Source organism: Sceloporus occidentalis, unplaced genomic scaffold, assembly GCF_023333645.1.
Source record: "Sceloporus occidentalis isolate IW3139 unplaced genomic scaffold, rSceOcc1.0.p SCAF_21, whole genome shotgun sequence".
NCBI lineage: Eukaryota > Metazoa > Chordata > Lepidosauria > Squamata > Phrynosomatidae > Sceloporus > Sceloporus occidentalis.
The window spans coordinates 13,314,321-13,337,592 of record NW_028317001.1 but is presented as its reverse complement, the minus strand read 5'-3'; the positions used below and the strand labels follow the sequence as shown (position 1 = coordinate 13,337,592).

Sequence of the window (23,272 nt, the reverse complement as noted above, 5' to 3'; positions counted from 1 at the left end):
CAGAATAGAAAGTATAATTCGTTTGATTTACATACAAATGTCTCCAAATTTCTAACAAATTCCATTCATCAATAAGATCAAAGAATGTTTGAGGTAGTTTCCCTTGTCTTTCTTTTATTTTTTTCCCTGAGAATCTATCTCTCTGGGGATCAATCACCCCATTAAAGTCTCCCATCATGATTACGTTTGTATACTCTAGCTCTTCCACTTTTTTTTTCATTTTTTTAAAGAATTTACTTTTCCCTTCTTGTGGTCCATATATCCCCAGTATCAAGATCTTTCCCCCATTCCAATTAATTTCGACCCCTAAATAATAACCCTCTGAATCACATATAACTTGTTTGGATTCTAAATGATTCTTGATGTATATGATTATCCCTCGTTTGGCTTTGTCAGTTGCACATAAATATTCTTTACCTAATTTCTCATTTTTAATTAATCTTGAATCTTTCTTCCTTATTCGGGTTTCTTGTAGACATACAATGTCTGCGTGTTGCTTCTCTAAAAATATGAAAGTTCTTTTTCTCTTTTGGGGAGAATTCAGCCCTTTAATATTTAGAGATAAAATTTTCATGTTTCAATATTCCCTTCTTTCAATATTTAAGCTGTACCTTATACCAAAATAAGGGGAATATAGGGGGAGAGAAAGTAATATGACGTGTTACGATGGCGTATATTTTTATTCTCTCTTTATAAGCAATACACTTAACTCTCTGTTTTTAAGTAAACAGACTTTATTTAATATGTTACAAGAGCAAAAGATTTATTTTTGTCCCTTTTGCTTCAATCAGATAAGTTAATAATTCTAATTTGACCAAGTTTGTAGATTTAATACTGGACAAGTTCCTAAAAACTATAAAATCCAAAGACCAAAAATAGCGTTAACAGTGAATTCAGGGTTTGCAGTGAGTAATATTAAGTCAGTAAATACACCTAACAGTGTTTAAAAAGATATCTATTATCACATATACTCCGAAACAATTACAGAAACCATAAAAAAACCTTGATAACTTTATATTTAATAAGCCCTGGAAATCTTAAGAGCTCTGTTAGCTAGATGAGTTCCCCCCCCCCCACCTTTGTCGTCTTCATTTTTCTTCGTATCGTATGCTTTTCGTAGATCTTCCAGCAATTTCTCAGCCCTCTCCATTGAATTTACTCTTATCCTTTTCTCATCCCAGAAAACATGTAATCCTTCCATTTCATCCCATTTGAATGAAATGCCAAACTTTTTTAGTTTGTCAGTCACGAAATAATAGTCTCTCCTTTTCTTAAGAATTTTCCCCGGGATGTCTTTCAATATCAATACCTCCTTGCCTTCTATCACCAATTTTTTCTTATAGCTCTGCTGCAGCACAATGTCTCTAGTCTGCTTGCGCACAAAATAAACCACCACATCCCTTGGCAACTTCTTCATTTTAGCAATTCTCGAGTTTAATCTATATATTCGGTCTAGTTCCCAAGGGAAGTGGTCAACAGATTCCTCGATGAAGTTTGCCAAGATCGGTGAGAGTTCCACATACAGATTCTCGTTTGTTTTCTCAGGAAGACCCCGTAGTTTTAGACAATTTTCCCTTTGTTTCAATTGTATCCTCAACACTTGATCTTGTTCTTCTTTCTGTTCTTTAGTTCTTTCTTCCTTCTGCTTCTCCAAGTCCTCAGTTTTCTTTTCGAGATTCTTCACTCTATCTTTAATCATTGTAATATCTATGTCTATTTTGTCCAATCTTGTTCTAACTTCTACAATCTCATTCTTTAGTTCGTCTCTAGAACTCCATATTTCTTTATTTGTTTCTGCTTGGAGTCTTCTCATTTCTTCTAGAAGAAGCTTGTTATTCTCCATCGTTCTATTAGATGATTCAGTTGAAATTGAAGTTGAAGGTCTTCTCTGAGGTGCCGCTGCAGCTTGCGCTATTGTTTTTCTCGTACCTACTGGCATCTTTATTGTATTAAGGGATAGAGTGTTAGTCAGTTTCTAAAACACAATACACTAATAGACTTGTAATCCTATATTTAAAATTAACAGATAAGTATAGAATTAAATTTCAAGTCACAAATAAAATTAAATCCACTCAAAATTCCTTTAATAAATTCCTCTAAATCAAACTTTGCTGGAGGAATAAAGATTGGTTCGCCTACAAGTTAAATAGATAGTCCCTTCTTTCACTTCCACGGTAGATAATTTTAAGTCTCTCAAAATCCAAATCCGACAGTATGAATTTTTTTTTTTATAGATATTAACCCTCCTTACCTATACGATTTATCTTGTTACTTTCTTTTTTTTTTTTTCCCTCTTTCTCTCACTTCTTTCCTCTCTCTTGCCTTTAGAGATCCTGTAAAGCCTTAAATATAACACTCTATTAATCCTAGTGCAACAATAATCTTAAATTAGATAGTTGTATCTTACGTTGACAGTAGCAAGTTCAGGAGACAAATAAACCAAAGAAAGGTGAATATTATCTAAACAACACCCCTGCAGCTTTAATTTAGTTAATCCAAGATATTTTCACTATTCACACTACCTTCTTCAGAGGAGAATAAGAGTAGGAAAGGAGTATCTCCACCAGATCAATTAACTGTCACCCTTCAAAACTCTTCTATTTAAAGTCTAGATAGTTGGTTACAATTTACACTCCTACTCGTATCCCTTATTTTGCAAGATTGTATCCTTAGAGTTTAAACCAGTCCTTGTTATTCCCCTTAGTAGCTTTACAGTTTTTCTCCTTCCCTATTCTTCTTCTCTCCCCCCAGCACACAAAATTTCATATGTTTATCTATTATTTCCAATAATAATACAATTAAAGAATAAATAATAATACCTGCAGTAGCTTACAAGTCCCCTATAATGTGCTTTCTTCTTTCAATAATTCCCTTCAAAAAACTTTCTATTTGTGTTAAATTTAATATTTTTTCCTTCTCTGCTTTATGGTTAGTTGCAAACACTGTTCAGCTTACTGAGCTTCAGGGTTCCCAGGAGCACAATCTATATCTCTTAACACATAAAGAAGAATTATTATATGTCTGTCACTGTACTCCCAACAATTGTCTACAGCTGTCTCCAAAGTGAATTAATATCTTCTGTATAAAATTGGTATAGACAAGAGGATGGGACAGAAAAGGTCCCAAGCAATTTAAGTTGTCCTCCAGACCAGTCTCATTCACAGTTGCCAACACGTAACGTCCTCCAAACACAGTGTGTCCTCCAAACACAGTCTGGCCTTCTCCTCAGAGCAGAAGTAGAGTAGAATTAGTCCTCCATAGGAAAAATCATAGGGAAGATGTCTGTTAGAGCTTGAAATTATTGCCAAAGGAAGGAAGGATACAGGACTACAGAGAATAATTTAGGTAGCAATATCGCAGTTCAGCAGTCCTCCGTTAGCATTTATTGTCCTCCAAACTCAGCCCAACTCCACACTTGATAGAAGTTATTATTATTATTATTATTATTATTATCATCATCATCCCATTAACCCCCCCCTCCATAAAGGTACAGAACTCAGATTACAAATTTAAAAAATATGATTAAAACATAAGAAAATAAACATTAAAATAGAATTTAAAAGAATTAAACGAATTTAGGTCTCCCTCTGGAAGTGGAAGCAAAGGGACCTGAAAGTGACACAAAATGGGAAGAAGGGAAAAGGGGGAAATGCTGGGGGGGGGGGGGGGAATCTCTTTTCCTGGAGTTTGCGCCCATTGCTCCGTCTCCCGGTCTCCTCCACTGGGAGGAAGGGAGAGTGTGGAATTCTGGGAGAGGCTGGCAGTTGGCTTGGAGCCTGAATAGGGTTCTAGAAGGCTGGTGGGTTTGACTGTTGGCTGGTTTGGGGAAAGGGCTCCTTCTGGATTTTCTTGGCAAGAAAGGGAAGGTGAGGACCCCCAAATTTGGTTCCTCTGTGAGAATGAAGACTGAAGGGGGAACAGCTCCCATTTTGGAGTCAATGATGGGGGGCAGGAGGGTCTTCTTTAGGGAGCTAGCCTTGGGGGCTGGAAGCAAAGAAGGCCTACTCCTCCTCCTCTTTCCTCCCCAAAAAGGCAGTAAGGCTCCTAGGGCTGCCAGGCCTCCTTTCCCCCCTTGGGAGTCTCCATGGGGCCATGAGATTTCAGAGGAGGAATTAAAGGGAGGATGTGCGTGTGTTTATGTGTGAATATAAATTTGCTTCTTTTCAGGAAAAAGAAGACTATCTCTGGTGTTGAATCTCTTTGCACACTTCTCACTGAAGGCTGAAACCTGGAGGAAGGGGGCTCTGACTCTGTTTCCTTCATTGCATACAGTTGGTTCTCTTTCAACTGGGATGGACATCCTATAGCCCACCAGATATTGACAGACTGCAGCTCTCATCAGGTGGGAATTGTAGTACCCTGACACCTGAATTCCCATCCCTACTTTAGGACTAAGCCTTGTGCATAATCCCAGCTAGAGGGGTTTTATTTTTCTGTTGAAGAAAGAAGGAACACAAGACCCTTTTCCTGTTCCTCTGTTCTGTTCAGTTGGTTTCAGTCTAGAGCAGGACCGCTCAACGTGGCAGTCGGTAAGGGCCAGAATTTTAAAGGCTGAACTTATTTGGGCCGCAGATGGCTTGCTTTCCAACTTTTCACTTGAAGGCAAGTGTTGACCCTTCCTCTGCCGCCAACGTCCAGCTCCTTTACAGGAGAAAGCTGGAAAGCCTTGAGGGGCAAGCATTGCAGTCTATAGTGTAAATGCAGACTGAAAGAAAGAAGTTGGAAGCATGAGCTTTTGTAGATTTGAGCTTACTTCCTCAGATGCAAGAACTTTCAGTTAGTCTCAGAGGTGCTATAAGATGGGCAGAGGTGCCTTCGGCAGTGCCTCCCCCCAGCCTTCAGAGCCCCACAAAGCTGCTGCCTGGTGGGACTCTAAAGGCACCACTGCTTCCCACCCCCATGCCTTCAGAGTAAAGGAGAGGGAAAGGAATAGAGGGAGGTGCCCCACTACTACATATGCTACTTTCCTGTGGGGCCATCCAGTGTGGCACAGTGATTTGAGTATTGGACTAGGACCATGGGGACCAGGGTTGAATTCCCTGGCGTGCCCCCCCCCCCCAAGGACTCAGGAGGCAGTGTGCATGTGGGGGGAGTGTGGGGGGGGGCCTCAGAATCCCATGGGGCAGAAGCCTCAGGGTCTCAGGAGGGAGTGGGAGGAACCTTCAGAGCCCCATGGGAGTCTGAAGGCTTGGGAGCAGGGCCTGAGGAGGAAGAAGAGGAGGAGGAGGCGCGTGAGGCAGGCAGAGGGAGGGAGCGAGGGTGGGAAGAAAATGTCCGATACACTCGATTTGGTCTTCTAGGAAAGGTTGAGGCTTGATTTGCTCTGAGAGCCATTGAATTATAATTTTGGTGGTCCATGGAAGACTGCATAAATGTTGCACATGTAAGACACCTTCATTTGAACTTTCTTCAGGTGTGCAAAGAACCAAGGTGAGCAAAGAACAATTTCATTGTTAAATTTGTTTTCTTTTTAATCTGTATTGTATTGTATTTGTATTGTTTGTAAACCGCCGTGATCGTGGGAACGGCGGTATAGAAATAAAATTTAATTTAAAAAAATAATAAAAATAAAAATAAGGAAGAGAGGAGAAACTACCCTCAGTTTCTTCTTCATGGAAGAAATTGGAGGAAAGAAGGCCTGGGACAGTTAATGTCCAGCCTTCTTTGTTACAGTGAAGCCATTGGGAATTTGAGAGACTGGGGTGCAATGGGGGTCAGTTATGTACAATCCTCTGTCTTTCAATGATTAGTTGATCCTTGTTCCCTGCCATCTTGCCCTTGCTTCCCCTCCCAGACAATCAGGGCCAGGGATGGTGGGAGGGACTGGGATTCCAGCCAATGGCAGACCATAGAGTGTCCTCAGGAAGACTTCTTCTCTTCCTAAAAGAGCATTGAACCCATGGCTTTGAGACAGCCTGCCATTTCTCCCCTTCTCTTGCTGCAAACAAAGGGCAAAAGGAGTGTGCCCTCCATGAAGACAGCCAAGGAGAAAGGAGAAGAGGGGCCCTTCCCAGAGGCTCAGGCAAAAGCAAACAGCTGCAGCCTCTCCTAGTTTGCCTCTCCTTCCTCAGAAAGAACCTTGCAATCTTGATCATATTCTGAGGTTGTTTGATCCCAGCCTCCCTTTGATTTTCTTGGATCCCTCTCCAAAATCTCATGGCCCCACAGAGACTCCCAAGAGAGGAGAGGAGGCCTGGCAGCCGGAGAAGAGGGGAGGAGGAGGGGGCTTCCTTGCTTCCAGCCCCCAAAGCTGCCTCCCTACAGAAGACCCTCCAGACCCCCATCCTTGGCTCCAATATGGGGGCTCTTCCCCCTCAGCCATCCTTCTCACAGAAGAACAAAATTTGGGGATCCCCCATCGCCATCTCGAGGCTCCCACCTTCCCTTTCTTGCCAAGTAAACCCAGAAGGATCCCTTCTTCTTCCTAAGCAGCCATTGGTCAAAGCCACCAGCCTTCTAGAACCCTATTCAGGCTCCAAGCCAACCACCAGCCTTTCCCAGAATTCCACGCTCTCCCTCCTCCCAGCGGAGGAGACTGGGAGACGGAGCAATGGGTGCAAACTCCAGGGAAAGAGAGCTTGTTTCTGAAACTTTTTTCAATAAAGAACATTCCTAATACAGCGCCGCCCTCTTGTGGATACTCAGGGCACTGCAGCCTCCTTGGGCTTCTCACCAACTTCCGCCATCTGGTGGTCACTCTTTGCAATTCACTAATAGTAGTTAACCAAATTAAACAGTATATAAAACAAAAACATGAAACAAGCTAGAAAAGGTAACTGTTACATTGATTTGTAATTGGTTGACCAGCCGAACCCAAAGGGTGCTCAACAATGACTCCTTTTCATCCTGGAGAGAAGTGACCAGTGGGGTGTCCAGTGGGATTCTGTCCAGGGCCCAGTGCTATTCAACATCTATATCAATGACTTGGAGGACAGAATTGAGGACATGCTTATCAAATTTGCAGATGACACCAAATTAAGAGGAGTAGCTAATACCCCAGAGGACAGGATCAAAATTCAAAATGACCTGAATAGACTAAGAAGCTGGTCCAAACCTAACAAAAATGAAATGCACAGATATATGATGGGGGACACCTGGATGAATGAAACCACATGTGAAAGGGATCTAAGAATCAAGTAGGCACAAGTTGAACATGAGTCAACAGTGTGATGCGGCAGCTAAAAAGCCCAATGCAATTTAAGGCTGCATCAATAGAAGTATAGTGTCTAGAGAAAGGGAAGTAATAGTGACACTCTATTCTGCTCTGGTCAGGCCCCACCTGGAATATTGTGTCCACTTCTGGGCACCACAATTCAAAAAGGATGTTGAGAAACTGGAGCACATCCAAAGGAGGGCGACTAAAATGGTGAAGGACTTGGAAACCGCAATGGGACAGTCTCAAAGCTTCAGGCAAAGAGCATCAGATTGAAGTCACAATGGGACTGTCTCAATGCTTCAGGCAAGGAGCATCAGACTGAAGTCACAATGGGACAGTCTCAATGCTTCAGGCAAGGAGCATCAGACTCAAGTCACAATGGGACAGTCTCAATGCTTCAGGCAAGGAGCATCAGCTGCCCTCAGTTCGCCTCTTCCTCCTCCACATCTTTGTTATGCCAAGTTTGTAAGGGCAACCTGTTTAACTTGAGAGCGTATAATGAAAATGTCTCTTTTCTGTGGACTTATTCAGAGCAGGGCTAACACAGATAGTGAGACACCAAATTTGGGTTTAAACACTATACATGTAACATTTATTAAATCACAAAAATCAGGGGTAGGCAACCTTTTTGATCCGGGGGCTGGGTTGCTGTCCCTCAGACAACTGGGGGGGGGGGGGGGGGAGCCAAAATAATTAAATAATTTTTTTTTAAAAAAATAATTAAATAAATAAACCAGGACAAATGTAGGACAAATTTTTCAAATGGAGGACACTTTGTAAGAAAAATTGGAGGACACGCAAACAATTTCCCTGATTTTTAAATTTTTTTAATATAAATGCATGTTTCGGAGGCTTCTATAGACAATTGCCCCCCTTGCCTGCCACTTGCCCCCCTTGCCCGCCTCCTCCTGATAGGCCAAAGGCCCCATGCCCTCACGCGAGAGGCCAAAGGCTCCGGCGGCAATCAGCGGCAGGACTGGGCTGGGGCCGGTCCCAAGGCCTTGCCAGGCCGCATCCGGCCCGCGGGCAGCAAGTTGCCTACCCTTGACAAAAATAATACAAACATTGATTATCTAGAGCTCTTTCATTCACTCACACATTCATACAATACTCACACACACTTTCCTTCCGCCGGACATTGATCATTTGTCCTCAAAGGCTGGGGATGACATCGTTGCCCCGCGTTTGGTGCCAACAAAATTAGGGTGAAAGCCAAGGCTCCTTATACTTTTCTTCTCTCTGGCTTTTGGTTGCTGAAGTCTTGCAATATTGCAGCCCATTACTCAACTTCTTCTTTTCGGTAGGAGACAGCTGTTCAAAGGCAGGTCGTTCTGTTCAAATTAGTCCATTGTCCTGTCAGTTCCTCTTTATTGCGACTCAGGAGAAAAGGCACCTTCCCAGTCATAGTTCTTTTTTTTATTGTTAAAATACATAAAAAGAAAAAAACATCCAGAAAAAAACATTACAAAACAGATACACATACAAACTTATTTCTATACATTTAACTAAAATATACTTCCTCTCATTTACCTTGGATATTATATTTTAACATAAACAGGGACTTTTACTTTCTGATTTTCCCTTTTTTATATTTCATTATTATTATTGTAATATTTCATCTTTAAATTCACTATTTTTAACCAAAGCTCCTAATCTTTTATTTACAGTGTAGAGTATTCACATATTCACTTTTACTTTTATAGTATATACGTATCTAGAAATATAAGAAAAGAAAAGAGAAAAATAAAGACACATTTTTTACATATTATTTCTAATCCTTAAAGGCAATTATACTTTTTTCTCCTTTTTCTTTAGATACGTACTTTATTACCAAAGCCCAGTCTTTGTTAAATTGTTCAGTGATGCCATCTCTCAATAATATTGTTAGTTTGTCCATTTCCATTATTTCATAGCTTTTATTAAACCATTCTTCCTTCGTGGGTTCTTCCTTACTTTTCCATTTTTTAGCTAGTATGGATCGAGCAGCTGAGGTTAAATATAATAATAATGATAAATAATAATAATAATAATAATAATATACAATTTTCCCTGCTTTACCTTCTAACTCTTTGTTTTTCGTACTCAGTAGATATAATGTTGGTTCAAAGACAATCTTGCAGTCAGTGATTTTTTGCAGTTCATTGTGTATCATTGACCAGAATGTTTTTGCTCTTTGGCTTTCCCACCAGATATGCATCATTGTACCTCGGGTTTTTTTGACAATTCCCGCATATATCTTTTGGATTTTTGTAGATTTTTGCCAACTTTACAGGTGTGAGGTACCATCTATATTGAATTTTATAGTATGATTCCTTTATTTCGTAACTTAGCGTATGTCTTATTCTCTTAATCCAATTTATTTCCCTTTCTTCAAGTAAGATTGGTTTCCCGATGTCTTGTGCCCAATTAATCATATATTGTTTAATCGGTTCTCTCTCCGTCTCGAATTTAAGGATGAATTTGTATAACTTTGATATTCGATGTTGTGTTCCTTGAGGCATAAGTTTTTCCACTTCTGTTTCTTCTTTCTCGATTTGATTAGTCTTTTCATCCAGTTTGTATCTCTCCACTATTTGTCTATATAGGAAACAATTATAGTTAATGCCTTCTTGTTTTATTTCGTCTGGTATTTTTAGCCTGTATCCACTTTCTTCTTTAATTGTAAGATCTTTATATGTTATCCATTTGCTTTTTATCAAACGTTCTCTTCTGAAGAAGGCCTCATTCACTGAGGTCCACCTGGGGATTTTAGGTATTAAGCGTGGTTTATATTTAAGCCAAATTCGAATCAAGGATTTTCTCACGAAATGATTTTTAAATTCTTTATTAATTTTTAATTTGTCATGAATTAAATATGCATGCCATCCGTATTTTAATCCATATCCTTCCAATTGTAGTCGTTTTTCTTCTTTTAATGTCACCCAATCGCTAACCCAATCTAGGCAGCATGCATAGTAGTAAAGTTTGAAGTTTGGAAAGTGAGGCCTCCTTGTTCTTTTCTCTCCTGGATAGTTTTTAATCTAATACGTGGTTTTTTCTTGTTCCATATAAAGGCAGTCAAATCTTTCTCCCATGTTTTGAAGGGGATGTCATTTGCAATTATGGGAAGGGTCTGGAACAAGAATAACATTTTAGAAGTCACATTCATTTTTACTGTTGATATTCTCCCCATCCATGATAGGTTTAGTTTTGACCATTTTTGCAGATCTTGCTTTATTTCCTTCCATATTGTTTCGTAATTGTTTTTGTATAAATCCGAATTCTTTGTTGTATTATTGATTCCTAAGTATTTAACTTTTTTCTGGATTTCAAAGTTTAAGATTTGAGCCAGTTTCTCTTTTTCCTTCTTTTTCCTTCTTTGTCATATTCATAATTAACATACGAAAAAAACCCATAGGAAACTATTGTTCCGGGTTGCGAAAGTTTTTTCGGGTTACGAAAAAACTTTTGGTGCTTTTCTGCGCGATTTCACACGGAATCGCGGCTTTTCCCCATTAGCGGCTATGGCGATTCGGCTTGCGAAGGCTTTTCGGGTTACGAACGGCGCCCCGGAACGAATTAATTTCGTAACCCGGGGCACCACTGTACTTTAACACTTTCCAATGGGTCAATCAGCGTTATCACCATGTCATCAGCGTAAGATTTTATTTTATATTCATTATTTTTAATTCTTATTCCTGTGATGTTTTCTTCTCTTCTTATCATGTTGTTTAAAATCTCGGAGACAGTAATATATAACAGTGGGGAGAGAGGACATCCTTGTCTCGTGCCTTTTTGTATGTTGCATGTCTCTGTTGTATCACCATTTATAATAATTTTTGCATATTGATTTTGATAAATTGCCGAAATCCATCCGATAAAATTGTTGCCCAGATCCATTTATTGTAGATCTTCTATCATAAAAGCCCAATTCACATTATCAAATCAAGAAATATTAGTGCAGCTTTTTTATCTGGACTCTTTTCCAAGTATTCTATAATGTCAATTATATTTCTGATATTTTCTTTTAGATGTCTGTTAGGGAGAAATCCTGCTTGATCTTTATTTATCCAATTGTTTAATATTTTTTGTATCTTTCAGCAAATATTGTTGTAAATACTTTGTAGTCGGTGTTCAGCAGAGCTATGGGTCTAAATTTGGTTGTTTCTAAAGGTTCTTTATCTTCTTTTGGGATCAGTGTAATAAAAGATGATTTCCAAGACTCCGGGATTCCTCCGTTCAAAATTTCATTCATTGTTGCTTTGAGGGGCTGAGCCAGAATTGATTCAAATTTTCTTATAATACCTTGCTGGGAATCCGTCTGGGCCAGGAGCTTTTCCAGTTTTTAATTTTCTAATTGCAGCTATTGTTTCTGTAATTGTAATGTTCTTGTTTAGATCTTCTTTTTGTTCTTCCGTGAAATGCTTTACCTTTTGCTTTTCTAAAAATTCTTTGATTTCTTCTACTTTTAAGGGGTTTTGAGTGAATAACTTTTTATAATAACCAAGGAATGTATTCTTGATTTGTTTGTGGTCGTGAATAATTTTTTCTCCTTCTTTTAACTTCCATATTGTTCTTTTTTCCGTCCTTTTTCTTAGTTTTCAAGCTAGCAATTTTCCGGGTTTGTTTGCATATTGAAAAGATTTTTGTTTGAGAAACCTGAGTTTTTTTCTCCATTTCCTCTACTAGTAGTATTGAAATTTGTTTTTGCAATGAATATATTTCTTCCTTCGGTCCCTTTTTCCTTTGGAGATTTCTTAAATTTTGTTTCTTTAGCTTTAATTTCACTTAATAATTCATTTATTTTTGCTCCTCTTTTCTTATTTTCCTCTGAATTTTTTTGAATGAAAAAACCATGCATAAATGCTTTGGAGGCATCCCAGACATTTTGTACTTTCACTTCTGTGTTCATATTTTCTTGAAAGTAAAATTCAAGATGTTTCTTTGCTTGTGAAATTACTTTTTCATCCCGTAGTAGAAATTCATTTAGTCTCCAATTAACTCCTCTAAGGATATCACGCAATTCCATTGTTATTGGATTATGATCCGAAATTATTTTTGGAAGACAGTCCATTTTATCAATTTTGGGGATTAAAGATGTTGAGATGAGGAACATGTCCAATCTAGCCCATGATTTGTGTACTTCTGAATAGTGTGTGAATTCTTTTTGCGATCCATATTTAATTCTCCAAGCATCCATAAGTGATGATATATTTTGTAATTCAAAAAATGAGTTTGGCAATTTGCCCTGTCCCTTTTTAATCTTCTTTTCCGATTTTCTATCTTGTTCTGGATCGATGACACCGTTCCAATCTCCCATGATTATCGTGTGTTCGTAATCATATTGGGATACTATTTTATTTAGTTTTCTGTAGAATTTATCTTTGTTGCCATTTGGGGCATATATTCCAACCATTAGTGTCTTTCCTAATTGCCATTGTACTTCCAATCCAATATAATGTCCATTCACATCATTAAACAATTCTTTAGCTTGGAATCTTTCATTGACATGAATAACAACTCCTTTCTTCCTTTTTTCTCCTGCAGAGACGAATTCCTTTCCTAATTTCGGATTATATAAATATTTTGTTTCTGTTTTTTTGATATGCGTTTCTTGCAAACAATATATATCGTATTTTAGTTTTGACAGGTAATGACATGCTTTCTTTCTTTTTTGTGGGCTGTTCAGCCCTTTGATGTTCCAAGATATTCATCTGATATTTCTGTGTGTCATCTTTCTTGTTGTTTTCTAATTATCTCTCTTTTTCTTGTTTCTTATTAAATCAAGCTATTCGTATTTGTTTCCAATAGTTCTGTATCCTCCTTTCCCTTCTCTTCTTGAACTGTTCTTTCTAATTCCTCTAAAAATTCTTTCGATTTTTGTACTGTTGTTAGTCTGATTCTTTTTTCTCTGTAGGAGAATGAAATTCCTTTTGGACTTTCACATCTGTACCTTATTTCTAAGTCCCTCAGTCTTTTCGTCAATGAAGAGTATTCTTTCCGTTTTTTCAAAAGTTGACCCGGAATATCTTTTAATAATTGTAATTCAACTCCATCTACTGATAGTTTCATTTCAAAATGCTGCTGCAGTATCTGGTCTTTCATCTGCGTTCTCACAAAATAAATCACAATGTCATGAGGAAGTTTCTTTTGTCTTGCTATCCACGACTTAATCTGAAAGGTCTTATCGATTTCTAATTCCATAAGTTCTTTGTCTCTTCCGATGAATTCCGATAGTATTGTTGACACATAATCATAAAGGTTTTCATTTTCCTGTTCTGGCAGTCCTCTTATTTTCAGACACCTATCTCTCATTTTCTGCTCTTGTATCATTTTTTCCTCTACAAGTTCATTTCTTTTTTCAGTCTCTTCTTTAAGCCTTTCTTCCAGTTCCTGATTCTTTTTCTCTAAATCTTTTACTTTGTTTTTCACTTGTTTCATGTCTGTGGTAAGTGTGATTAGTGAATGTGATAGTTCTTGTATATCTGTTCATATTTCCTGTTTTATTTCACCTTTCATCCTTTCCATATCTTGTCTTAGTTCCTCTTTGTTCCTTGTCATCTCTTGTCTCATTTGACATATCTCTTCAAGTAGGAGCATATTTGTATCTGCAGTTTTGGGTTGGTCAAATGAGGGCCTTCTTGGCGGTTGCTGTTGTTGTTGGATTTTAGTTGCTTGTAGTCTTGTAGTTATTGACATTTTTAATACACTTCTCAACCTTTTCCTTCCCCCCCCCCTTAAATTATATTTACCACCCAACGATTATACAGTTTCCGTTAAGCTTAAACCAAATATTCGAATATATGTAAATATACAATTCTTTACCTTTGTCTCAAATGAACCTTGTTCCCATAAACAATAATTGCTTTGGCTTTATGCTATAAATCAATATGGAGGAAAATTCAGTAAGATTATAGTTATTTTGAGCCCAGGCTTGTTATATATAACCTGTATTGTATACTATCTAACCTGATATCCCCCCCCCCCTTTATGTTAGCATGCAACAGAACGATTTTAAACAAGCTCAGTATTACAACCTTGCTGATCTCCGAGTGGCCCACTTATTTTCCTCCCACTGCTTTCTTAAACCTTATTTCTGTGATTTATTCAAATTTCCCCCCTTTTGAATACCAGGAGTCGATGCAGTGTAATTTAAGATATTATGAAGGTCTGTCTTCGTTGTTCTTTGTGACTCTCTAGGCTTGTTATTTTGTCCACCAAGTTCAATTTCCTGCTTCCTGTCTCCACGTGTTGAGTGGTCTTGAAAACGCCGACCCTACTAGTTCATTTTCCTTGTAAGGTTGGTTTTGATGCAATACAGCTTTTATTTTTGTCTTATTATTGTTGTTATTTTTATTTTCTATCTCCTTCTTTCCGACCGACCTCCGTCTACCACCTCGTATTCCTCTGCTCCTTCTCCTTCCCTCCGACTGACCTCCATCTGCCGTTCCGCGGTCCCCGGTTCCGTCTCCTTCCCTTCCCGGTCTTAGTTCGACACACCTGAACAGCACCCGGCTTCAGCTTCCAAATTCCTCAGCCTTTCCTCGTCTCAGTTGCCAAATCCCTCCTTCACATCAATGCTCTGCACGGAACCATCTTGTTTAGTTCTTTAGCTTGTTTTAAAACACCAGTCCTTGGTTCTTTGGTTCTTTAGCTCTTGGTTTAAGTCAGAACTCACACATTTGTCTTACATCTTTAACTTGGACACCATCCACTTCATACAGTCCTTTAATTCCTTTATGCCTTCCTCCATTCGATAAACGTCTACCTGGGGTTCTTCTGTGCTGGGGCAGCTATCAAGCGACTTCCCCACTGCCAGGTCCCAGGCTGTCACTCTGCCCCCCGACGGCCTTCCTTTCCCCAGTCTGGGGCCGGAAACCCAAATCCTCCAGTGGTGGCCTGGATGGTGTGAGCTTCAGGAGGTTTCCCAGTCTTGGGCTTGGCCCGAGTTCCTCTGAAGAAGACACCTGCTCCTCCACCACCGGACTCTCCAGAACCACTGAGTTCTCCATGAACTCTTCTTGTTCCTGAGTCTCCATTGGAGTTAAAACTATGAGACTTTGCAAACTGTGAGATCTGGAGTCAGTCCTGTGCTCAAAAAATAAAACCCATTTGAAACAAAAGAAGCTTTATTGATGAATCCAGGCAGAAACATCCATTCACACCTTTTTGCAAAGTCTGAAGTCCAAAGGAACTTGCTCAACCCCTCCCTAAGCCAGCCCCCAATTCCCAAGCTAAAGCAACACAAGCGGAGGTTGCATAGAAACCAAGGTTGTCTATACTTCCCTTCCCTTCTCCCAGACAGCCTCACCTTGAAGAGCGGTGTTCCCAAGCCAGCTTCACTCCTCCTTGATAACCAGTCTCCAGCTGCAACCCCATCCCTCTTTCCAAACGCCCTCCTTCATCTAAAAGCCACTCCATCTGCCCTTCTATCACTTTCCATGACGTGCTTTCTATAACCCATCACTCCACACTGCCTACTATGAATTACAACTATAACTCCTACTTTAATAACCAAACCCTAATAATTTTACACTTTATGACAGAACTCTTATACACTAGTTCTGACATGCAATGGGCCAGTCTCAATCCTTCAAGTATGGAGCACCAGTCTGAAGTGATAATTCTCCCATCTCACTCCTTCCGGTAAAGAGCACCACCCTGAAGTCACAATAGTACCGTCTCAATACTTCAGGCAAGGAACTTGAGGCTGAGATCACAATGGGCCAGTCTCGAGCATCAGACTGAAGTCACAATGGGCCAGTCTCAGTGTTTCAGGCAAGCAGCATCAGCCTCAGGTTCCAATGGTCATGTTTCAAACCTTCAGGTAAGCATCATTAGCCTAAATTCACAATGGTCCCATCTCATTGCTGCAGACAAGGAGCATCAGCCTGAGGTTGCAATGGGCCAGTCTCATTCAGGTAAGGAGCACCAGCCTGAAGTCACAATATGTCATGAATCCCTTTATTCATGCATTTATTCATTTAGGGATTCATGCCATAAGGGTTATAGGTTTAGGTTTAGAGTAGAATTAAGATAGATGGGATTTATGGTGGGTTAAAATAATATGTTTTAATATGTGATTTAATACAAGATACTAGAAAGAGGTAGAGAGATCATGGCTAAAGAATGTGCTTCTTTGCTAGGATTGGAATGAGCAGGAATCACCCTTCTAACAGAGGGTTGAGTTTAAAAGACTGTTTCTGGAAAAGGAGGGAGAACCTAGAGAATTATTGGTATTTTTATATTGCTTATTATCTTTTCAAATGGTATCATACTAGACTGGGATGGGAATAGATAGATAGATAGATAGATAGATAGATAGATAGATAAGCCATAATGTTAATGAAAACTGTTGTGTGGCTGAATTCTGTGGTCCAAGGCCACAGGTGCAGTGGTTGAGAAAAGGCACATGAGAGCTTAATTGCTTTTAGAAAAGCTGCCAGAATCCCGGATGGGAGGACACTGCGCAGAAAAGGCGGGAGAACGCTGTGCGGGAAAGGGCTATCCAATTAATTAGCTTTATGGGTAAATGGAGTGGGGTGGATTCATATGGTTATAAAAGGGATATCTTTATACTAGCTTTCATTCCTGACAAAAAATGTCATGTGTATTACATGTATCTTCTTCTTCAATAACAGCTATTCCTTTTTCAAAGTACTGCCTTTTGTATTGCAAGATGAGCTGCAATTAGGACCCCGATAGATATCTATCTCCCCTTCCATTCACCCTGCTATCCCAAAAGGGCTGGAGAGCATACCAAACCAACCGCAGAACCTTTCCCTGCTCTTGTGTAATGCCAGGTCAGTCCAAAATAAAATGCACATAGTCCATGATCTCCAACTGGATGAATAGGCTGACCTAGCTTGTTTCATGGAGACCTGGCTGGTGATGATAGCTCAGCCACCTGGGATCAGGCCTTACCATCCGGGTTCTCCATCAGTGAGCAGATAAGGGGAGTGTCTTTGGTCCATAAAGACAATCTTGCCTTGAGCAGGATACCTATCCGTATGATAGACCACATCAAATGTATTTACCTCAGCTTAAAGACTAGGGAAAGTCTGGGGATTCTGTTGGTTTAAGGTCCTCTCCGTTCCTTAACAGACTCCCTAGCCAAGCTGACACAACTGGTCTCTGCGCTGCTGCTGGAGTTGCCTAGGCTTTTGGTCCTGGGCGACTGCAACATCCCTCTCAAGGATCCTCCTCAGCATGTGCAGGGATTGCCAGGGTCTAGGTACTGCTGCTGCTGCTTATTCCACTAAGGCCTTTGCGGGAAAGGAAGATATGCGCTGGGGGTTCAGCGGCCTCCTCTTCCTTCCCTCCTTTCTTCCTTTGAAGAGACCACAATAGAGCTCAAGGTGCAGAGGGAAAGGCAGGAAAGGAAGGCTCTGCTTTGGGAATCAAGCTCTCTCTATGTATCTTGTATGTTTGTGTATGTGTTTGCCTCTGCTGTTCTTGTGGATGGGAATGGAGCTGAGGACTGAGGAGAGAATAAAGGGTCAGTTTTGTGCATCAAAGAGCCCAGTGTGTTGAAATAGCAAAGAACATTATTGACAACACATAGTCAGAAATTCACTGTTTAAGCCATAACTGCCCACTCCATGCCAAACAACACATTCAAACCCCAAAACATAAAACTCCACCCTCTTCCAAACCAAGCCCCCACCTCCAATTCCCACAGTCTCTGCCCCACAGGTAACAAGGCCCCTTTGCCACTCCCAGAAACTAGACCCCTTTCTGTTAATACCAGCCTCCAACTTTCTTCAGCCAAAATCCCACACATTGCAAAAGCTATCACTCCCAAAACTATTCTAGCCAGCTGCAACAAATCCCAGCCCCCATCTAGCTAACCTATACCATGACCCACAATCCCCAGCCATATTTACAACCCAAAGCAACTATCTATACTATTAGCAATTAAAATAAAAATTTAACAAAATACAACTTTAAAACACAAACAGACATAAGGACAGAGAAGCCTTACAAACAAAATCACAAGGGCTTTTCTTAGCAACACTGAAATAAAAATATTTTTCTTATATTCCTTTTTGACAAAAATAATGTTAGTTTACTGCTGAGATTTGTGTGGCTTCTCTCCTGTGTGGACTCTCTGATGTTTCACTAGGTTTGATTTCAAATAAAAACATTTCCCACAATGCTGGCATTTGTACGGCTTCTCTCCAGTGTGGATTCTCTCATGTCTCACTAAGTCTCCCTTCAAAGAAAAACATGTCCCACAATGCTGGCATTTGTATGGCTTCTCTCCTGTGTGGACTCTCTGATGTGTCACTAAGTGTCCATTTAAAGAAAAACATTTCCCACAATGCTGGCATTTGTATGGCTTCTCTCCTGTGTGGACTCTCTGATGTCTCACTAGGCTTAACTTCCATGAAAAACATTTCCCACAATGCTGGCATTTGTATGGCTTCTCTCCTGTGTGGACTCTCTGATGTGTCACTAGGTCTGACTTCTGAGAAAAACATTTCCCACAATGCTGGCATTTGTATGGCTTCTCTCCAGTGTGGAGTCTCTGATGTTTCACTAGGTCTGACTTTGAAGAAAAACATTTCCCACAATGATGGCATTTATGTGACTTCTTTGCTGTGTGGACTCTCTCATGACTAAAATGTTTTTCTGTAAAAAAGGACAATGACAGTTAAGACTGAAAATCAGAGTTAAGAGAGGAGGGTGTTACCCCATGATTTAGCCCACATTAACCCCTCCTTATTTGAAATTAAATTAATGAAGTTGCTGTAAGTAACCCAAGCATGGCCCTGTTGCTTATGCCCCTAAATCCATGGAACAATTGTATCCTTACTCATAGGAGCTAGCAAAGAAGAGACAGGATGGGGACTGCCTTGAGAGAATCAGTGGAAGCAGATAGTCAAAGGACTGTTGAAACAATATTCCATGAAACATGTGCATAAATACTTTGATTGACAGGTGGCATCCTATCCTGTGAGACTGTCACAGAGTGCTGAGTCAGAGCCCAAGGCATGATGCAAGCTAACTGCAGAGGTCACTTCATGCTGTTTGGCACCAGGATATGACTCACAGCCAATACACTATATAGTTCACATGCGGACTGATGTGGATTGGATTGTAGTTGTGTGTACAAGAGATGATGAAGTTCATGGAAGTCGGAGAGGAGAGCTTGCAAATATTTGTAACTCAAGATAGAGAACCTCCAAGGATTTCAAGGAAATCAACTGTGTTTGTGACATATTTTTAAGTGTGAAAAGTGGTCAGTGCATTGCCAATATCTATATCTGGATATTTGCTTCCGTACTCTGCTATGTTATTGTTGAGCTGCATCTGAGAGCGTCACCCTCAGATTGTGCTGTATATTGGCTCATGAACGTGATCAGAATTCACAGCCAAGAAGGACCTGAGAGCCAGTGTGCTAATACTTTTTGTCTGAGATATTTGCACCAAGCTCCCATTGCATTCAATTTGGTTTCAGACTATTCTTCCCCCCAGGAAACATTCTAAAGCAGTTTAAACCTTGTTGTCCTCAAGCAACAATTCCAGTGTGTGTGTGTGTGTGTGTGTCTGTCTGTCTATCTATATGCCTGCCCTGACTGGCTGTTCTTTGACGTCAGTCCAATCACAGACAGACAGACAGTCGGTTTACATGGCTAAGCACCTCAATGCACTCGCCAAACCCATTTATCGCAGGAGCTCCTGTCTTCTCTTCCCATTTCAAACCCTCAGCAATTGGAATAAAGATCTACCTAGGTAAAGTATTACCATTATGAAAGTCTTACATCTCTTCACCACTTCCACCTGTTATCTAGTTCTTGTGTGTGTGTGTGAATGCTTATGTGTGTGTGCGTGTATTTTGCTTTTCACCTAAATAAAACATAAAAACCTATTTAAAATGCCTTTGGAGTTCTGTGGGCTTCCAGGCCTTGTATAGTTGGGCTCAATCCTGAGGTCGCTTCTTGCCCCAACCAAACTATATATCTCCTTTCAGCTAAGCTAATTTCTTTCAACTCTATGATTCTATGCTATAGATGAAGGGAAGTAATAGTGCAACTCTATTCTGCTTTGGTTAGGCCCTCACTTGGAATACTGTGTCCACTTCTGGTCACCATAATTCAAAAAAGATGTTGAGAAGCTGGAGTGTATCCAAAGGAGAGCAATGAAAATGGTGAAGAGTCGGGAAACCATCAAGCCCTATGAGGAGTGGTTTAGGGAGCTGGGTATGTTTAGCCTGGAGAAAAGAAGGTTAAGAGGTGATATAATAGCCCTGTTCAAATATATGAAGGGATGTCATATTGAGGAGGGAGCAAGCTTGTTTTCTGCTGCTCCAGAGACTAGGACCCAGAGCAATGGATGCAAGCTGCAGGAAAAGAGATTCCACCTCAACATTAGGAGGAACTAACTGACAGTAAGGGCTGTTTGACAGTGGAACAAACTCCCTCCTTGGAGTGCAGTCAGACTCCTTCCTTTGAGGTCTTTAAGCAGAGGCTGGATGGCCATCTGTCAGGGATGCTTTGATGGATATTTCCTGCATGGCAGAATGGGGTTGGACTGGATGGCCCTTGTGGTGGTCTCTTCCAACTCAATGATTCTATGATTCTTCCTGGCCCTTGGAAGCACGGCCGGACGTTCCTCCCCTTACCGGCCTTGCAGCCAATTAGAGAGGCTTCTGGATGGGTAAAGAGGCGGGACCTCCAGTCTCAAAGGCCAATGGGACCTGTAGTTGCAGGATGCCCCGCCCTTTCCCAGCATCCCAACCAATCAGAGAGGCGTCCGGGGGAGGGACCTCCGGGCGCAATGGCCGCTGGGGCTTGTAGTCACCAGTAGGAACTCACTGTGATTACAAGCCCCAGTGGTCATTGCGACCGGAAGTTCTGCCCCCAGAAGCCTCTCTGATTGGTTGCGAGGCTGGAAAGGGGGGGGGGGTCTTCCACCCCATCCTGGTTTAGCCCAAGAAGAATATGGCAACCCTACTCTAGAGCAAAGGACATAGAACAATGGTCAGAAGCCACAGGAAAAGAGGTTCTACCTAAACTTTAGAAGGAACTTCCTGAAAGTAAGAGCTATGCCACAGTGGAATATACCCCCTCAGAGCATGGTGGCATCTCATTATTATTATTATTATTATTATTAATTGTTAAAGGTCTACTTCTTTGAAGGTCTGTAAAGGCCATTAAACAAAGGCTGGGTGGCCATCTACTGGGGATGCTTTCAATGTGTATTCCTGCATGGCAAGGGGTTGAACCAGATGGTCCTTGTGGTCTATTCCAGCTCTATGATTCTAGCATTCTAAAGTAGAAGGGCAATGAATTCAGCTTCCTTACCCACAGAGGCCACATTCTCGTAATTCTCCATCATCACATCCTTGTACATAAGTCTCTGCTTCTTCGTCAGCAATTTCCATTCATCCTCAGTGAAATATACTGCCACATCCGCAAATGTCACCTGCAATAGAAAATAGCTCTCATCCAGAGAATGACTAATAAAAGGGGAGGGAGAAGCACATGATGAATCCCAAAAATTATTTGATCACCTCAGAATTTAGTCCAGGAAATAAACTTTAAATTCTGTTAGCAAGAGAAAAGCTACTGCCTTTTAGACCCAGTTTGTCTCGAATTCTTTCAATGTAATACACAATATAATTTAGGCCATGGCTGGAATATTAATGATAGATTAGAATACTGACTACCCCGACACGTACAGACGGCCCTCCTTATATGCAGATTTGCCATGCGAAGTTTTGAGCATACATGCATGGCAAACCCAGAAGTTGTTCCCAATGGCGGCGCGCGTGCACGCGTGCCACCATTGGGAACAAAGTCTCCCTCCTCCCCTCCTCTTTTCCCCCTCCTTCCTAACTTCCTAAGGGTGGGAGGGAGGGAAGGAAGGTAGGTTATAGGTAGGTAGGTGGGAGGGAGGGAGGGAGGGAGGGAGGGAGGGAGGGAGGGAGGGAGGAAGGGGGGAAGAGGAGGGGTACTTTTCTGTTCAATGGCGGCGCGCATGCACGCGCGCCGCCATTGCACAGAATGGGGCTTAAGCATACATGGATTTTGGCATACGCAGGGGTTCCGGAACGGTACAGTACATTTAGCCTCCAAAGATTATAGTGCATTTAGCCATTGGTTGCCAAATTTTAGAGGCCAATGTCATTTTTAAAAAGCAGTTCTGGGGAGAACTGTGGGCTTGAGGGCCATGGGGCCACCCCCAATTTAGATCCAGAGACATTCTCCCATATCTCCCAACATTGCACAGATGGAAAAAACAAGACATATGTGGACAAGCAACAGCAGAAAGTGGTGAAGATGGACAAAGTTGTTTATGAAGAAGATCACACAAGTGGGAAAGGGCACAACAGCCTCAGACTCCTAGCAAGGGCATATCCCTGCCCCCTTCTTTCTTCTCCAACCCCCACTTTTGGAGTTGATGGGCTGCAAATTCCTTGGCAATCATTATGCAGAAATTGAAATGAGCTGAAGAATTGGGAAAGTGGGAGGAGAAGAGAGAAACCAAGACATTTTAAAAGCCCTCGAAATATTGGGATGACAGAGGATTAACCAGGACTATGCCAAACTTGGACAGTACTTTATTTGCTTCCTTTCATAAATTGGCCCAGCAGTGACCCAGATGAAGCTAATAGGATAGTGACTCACCAAAGAGTTGCTGTACCTCGGCAGCCTCCTTCTCTTGGAGCCCAACTCCCTCCGCTTGGCCTCTGTGTTGGCCATCCTGTGGGCAGGGGTCCTGGTGGTCCTGCACTTGGGTCACTTCCAGAAAGAGAGGCCCCAAAGCCGTGTACAAGGAGGCTGAGATGATGGTCCTGAGAAAAGGGACCAGGGTTAGGATTGGCTTGGCAAGAAACCCTGCAGCACTCAAAGAGACAGAGAACAGCATCCTGCTGGGGACATATGCAGGTGACATATGCCTCCGTTGGGCCAATGCAGAGGTGGGCATTCTAGCCCAATTCCACATGGAGCAACACTGGAGCATAGAGGGTTCTTCTGGGTCAGGCTTTCTGGCCTAATGGCCTCCCATTCTCCCATTGGCCAAAGCAGTTGCCCTCCATCCCCCAGAGAGTTCCCTGGTCAAGCAAGGCAGGAAAGGAGCTCTCTCTTCTCTGGTTGCCCCCCTTCCATGGGATCCAGCCCTCCTCCC

The 23,272-nt window shown here is 41.2% G+C and overlaps 1 protein-coding gene across 1 annotated transcript in view; it reads right to left on the bottom strand.

The window, feature by feature from the left end:
- Window positions 1–21,475, bottom strand: part of LOC149301635 (uncharacterized) — a 35,375-nt gene extending 13,900 nt beyond the window's left edge. Inside the window, exons 1-2 of the mRNA XM_089484334.1 lie at window positions 21,445–21,475; window positions 18,224–18,769 (exon numbers count right to left, since the gene is read on the bottom strand). Coding sequence (XP_089340460.1) covers window positions 18,224–18,769; window positions 21,445–21,475 — 577 coding nt within the window. The remainder of the gene's footprint in view (window positions 1–18,223; window positions 18,770–21,444) is intronic.
- Between the last annotated feature and the right edge of the window lie 1,797 nt (window positions 21,476–23,272).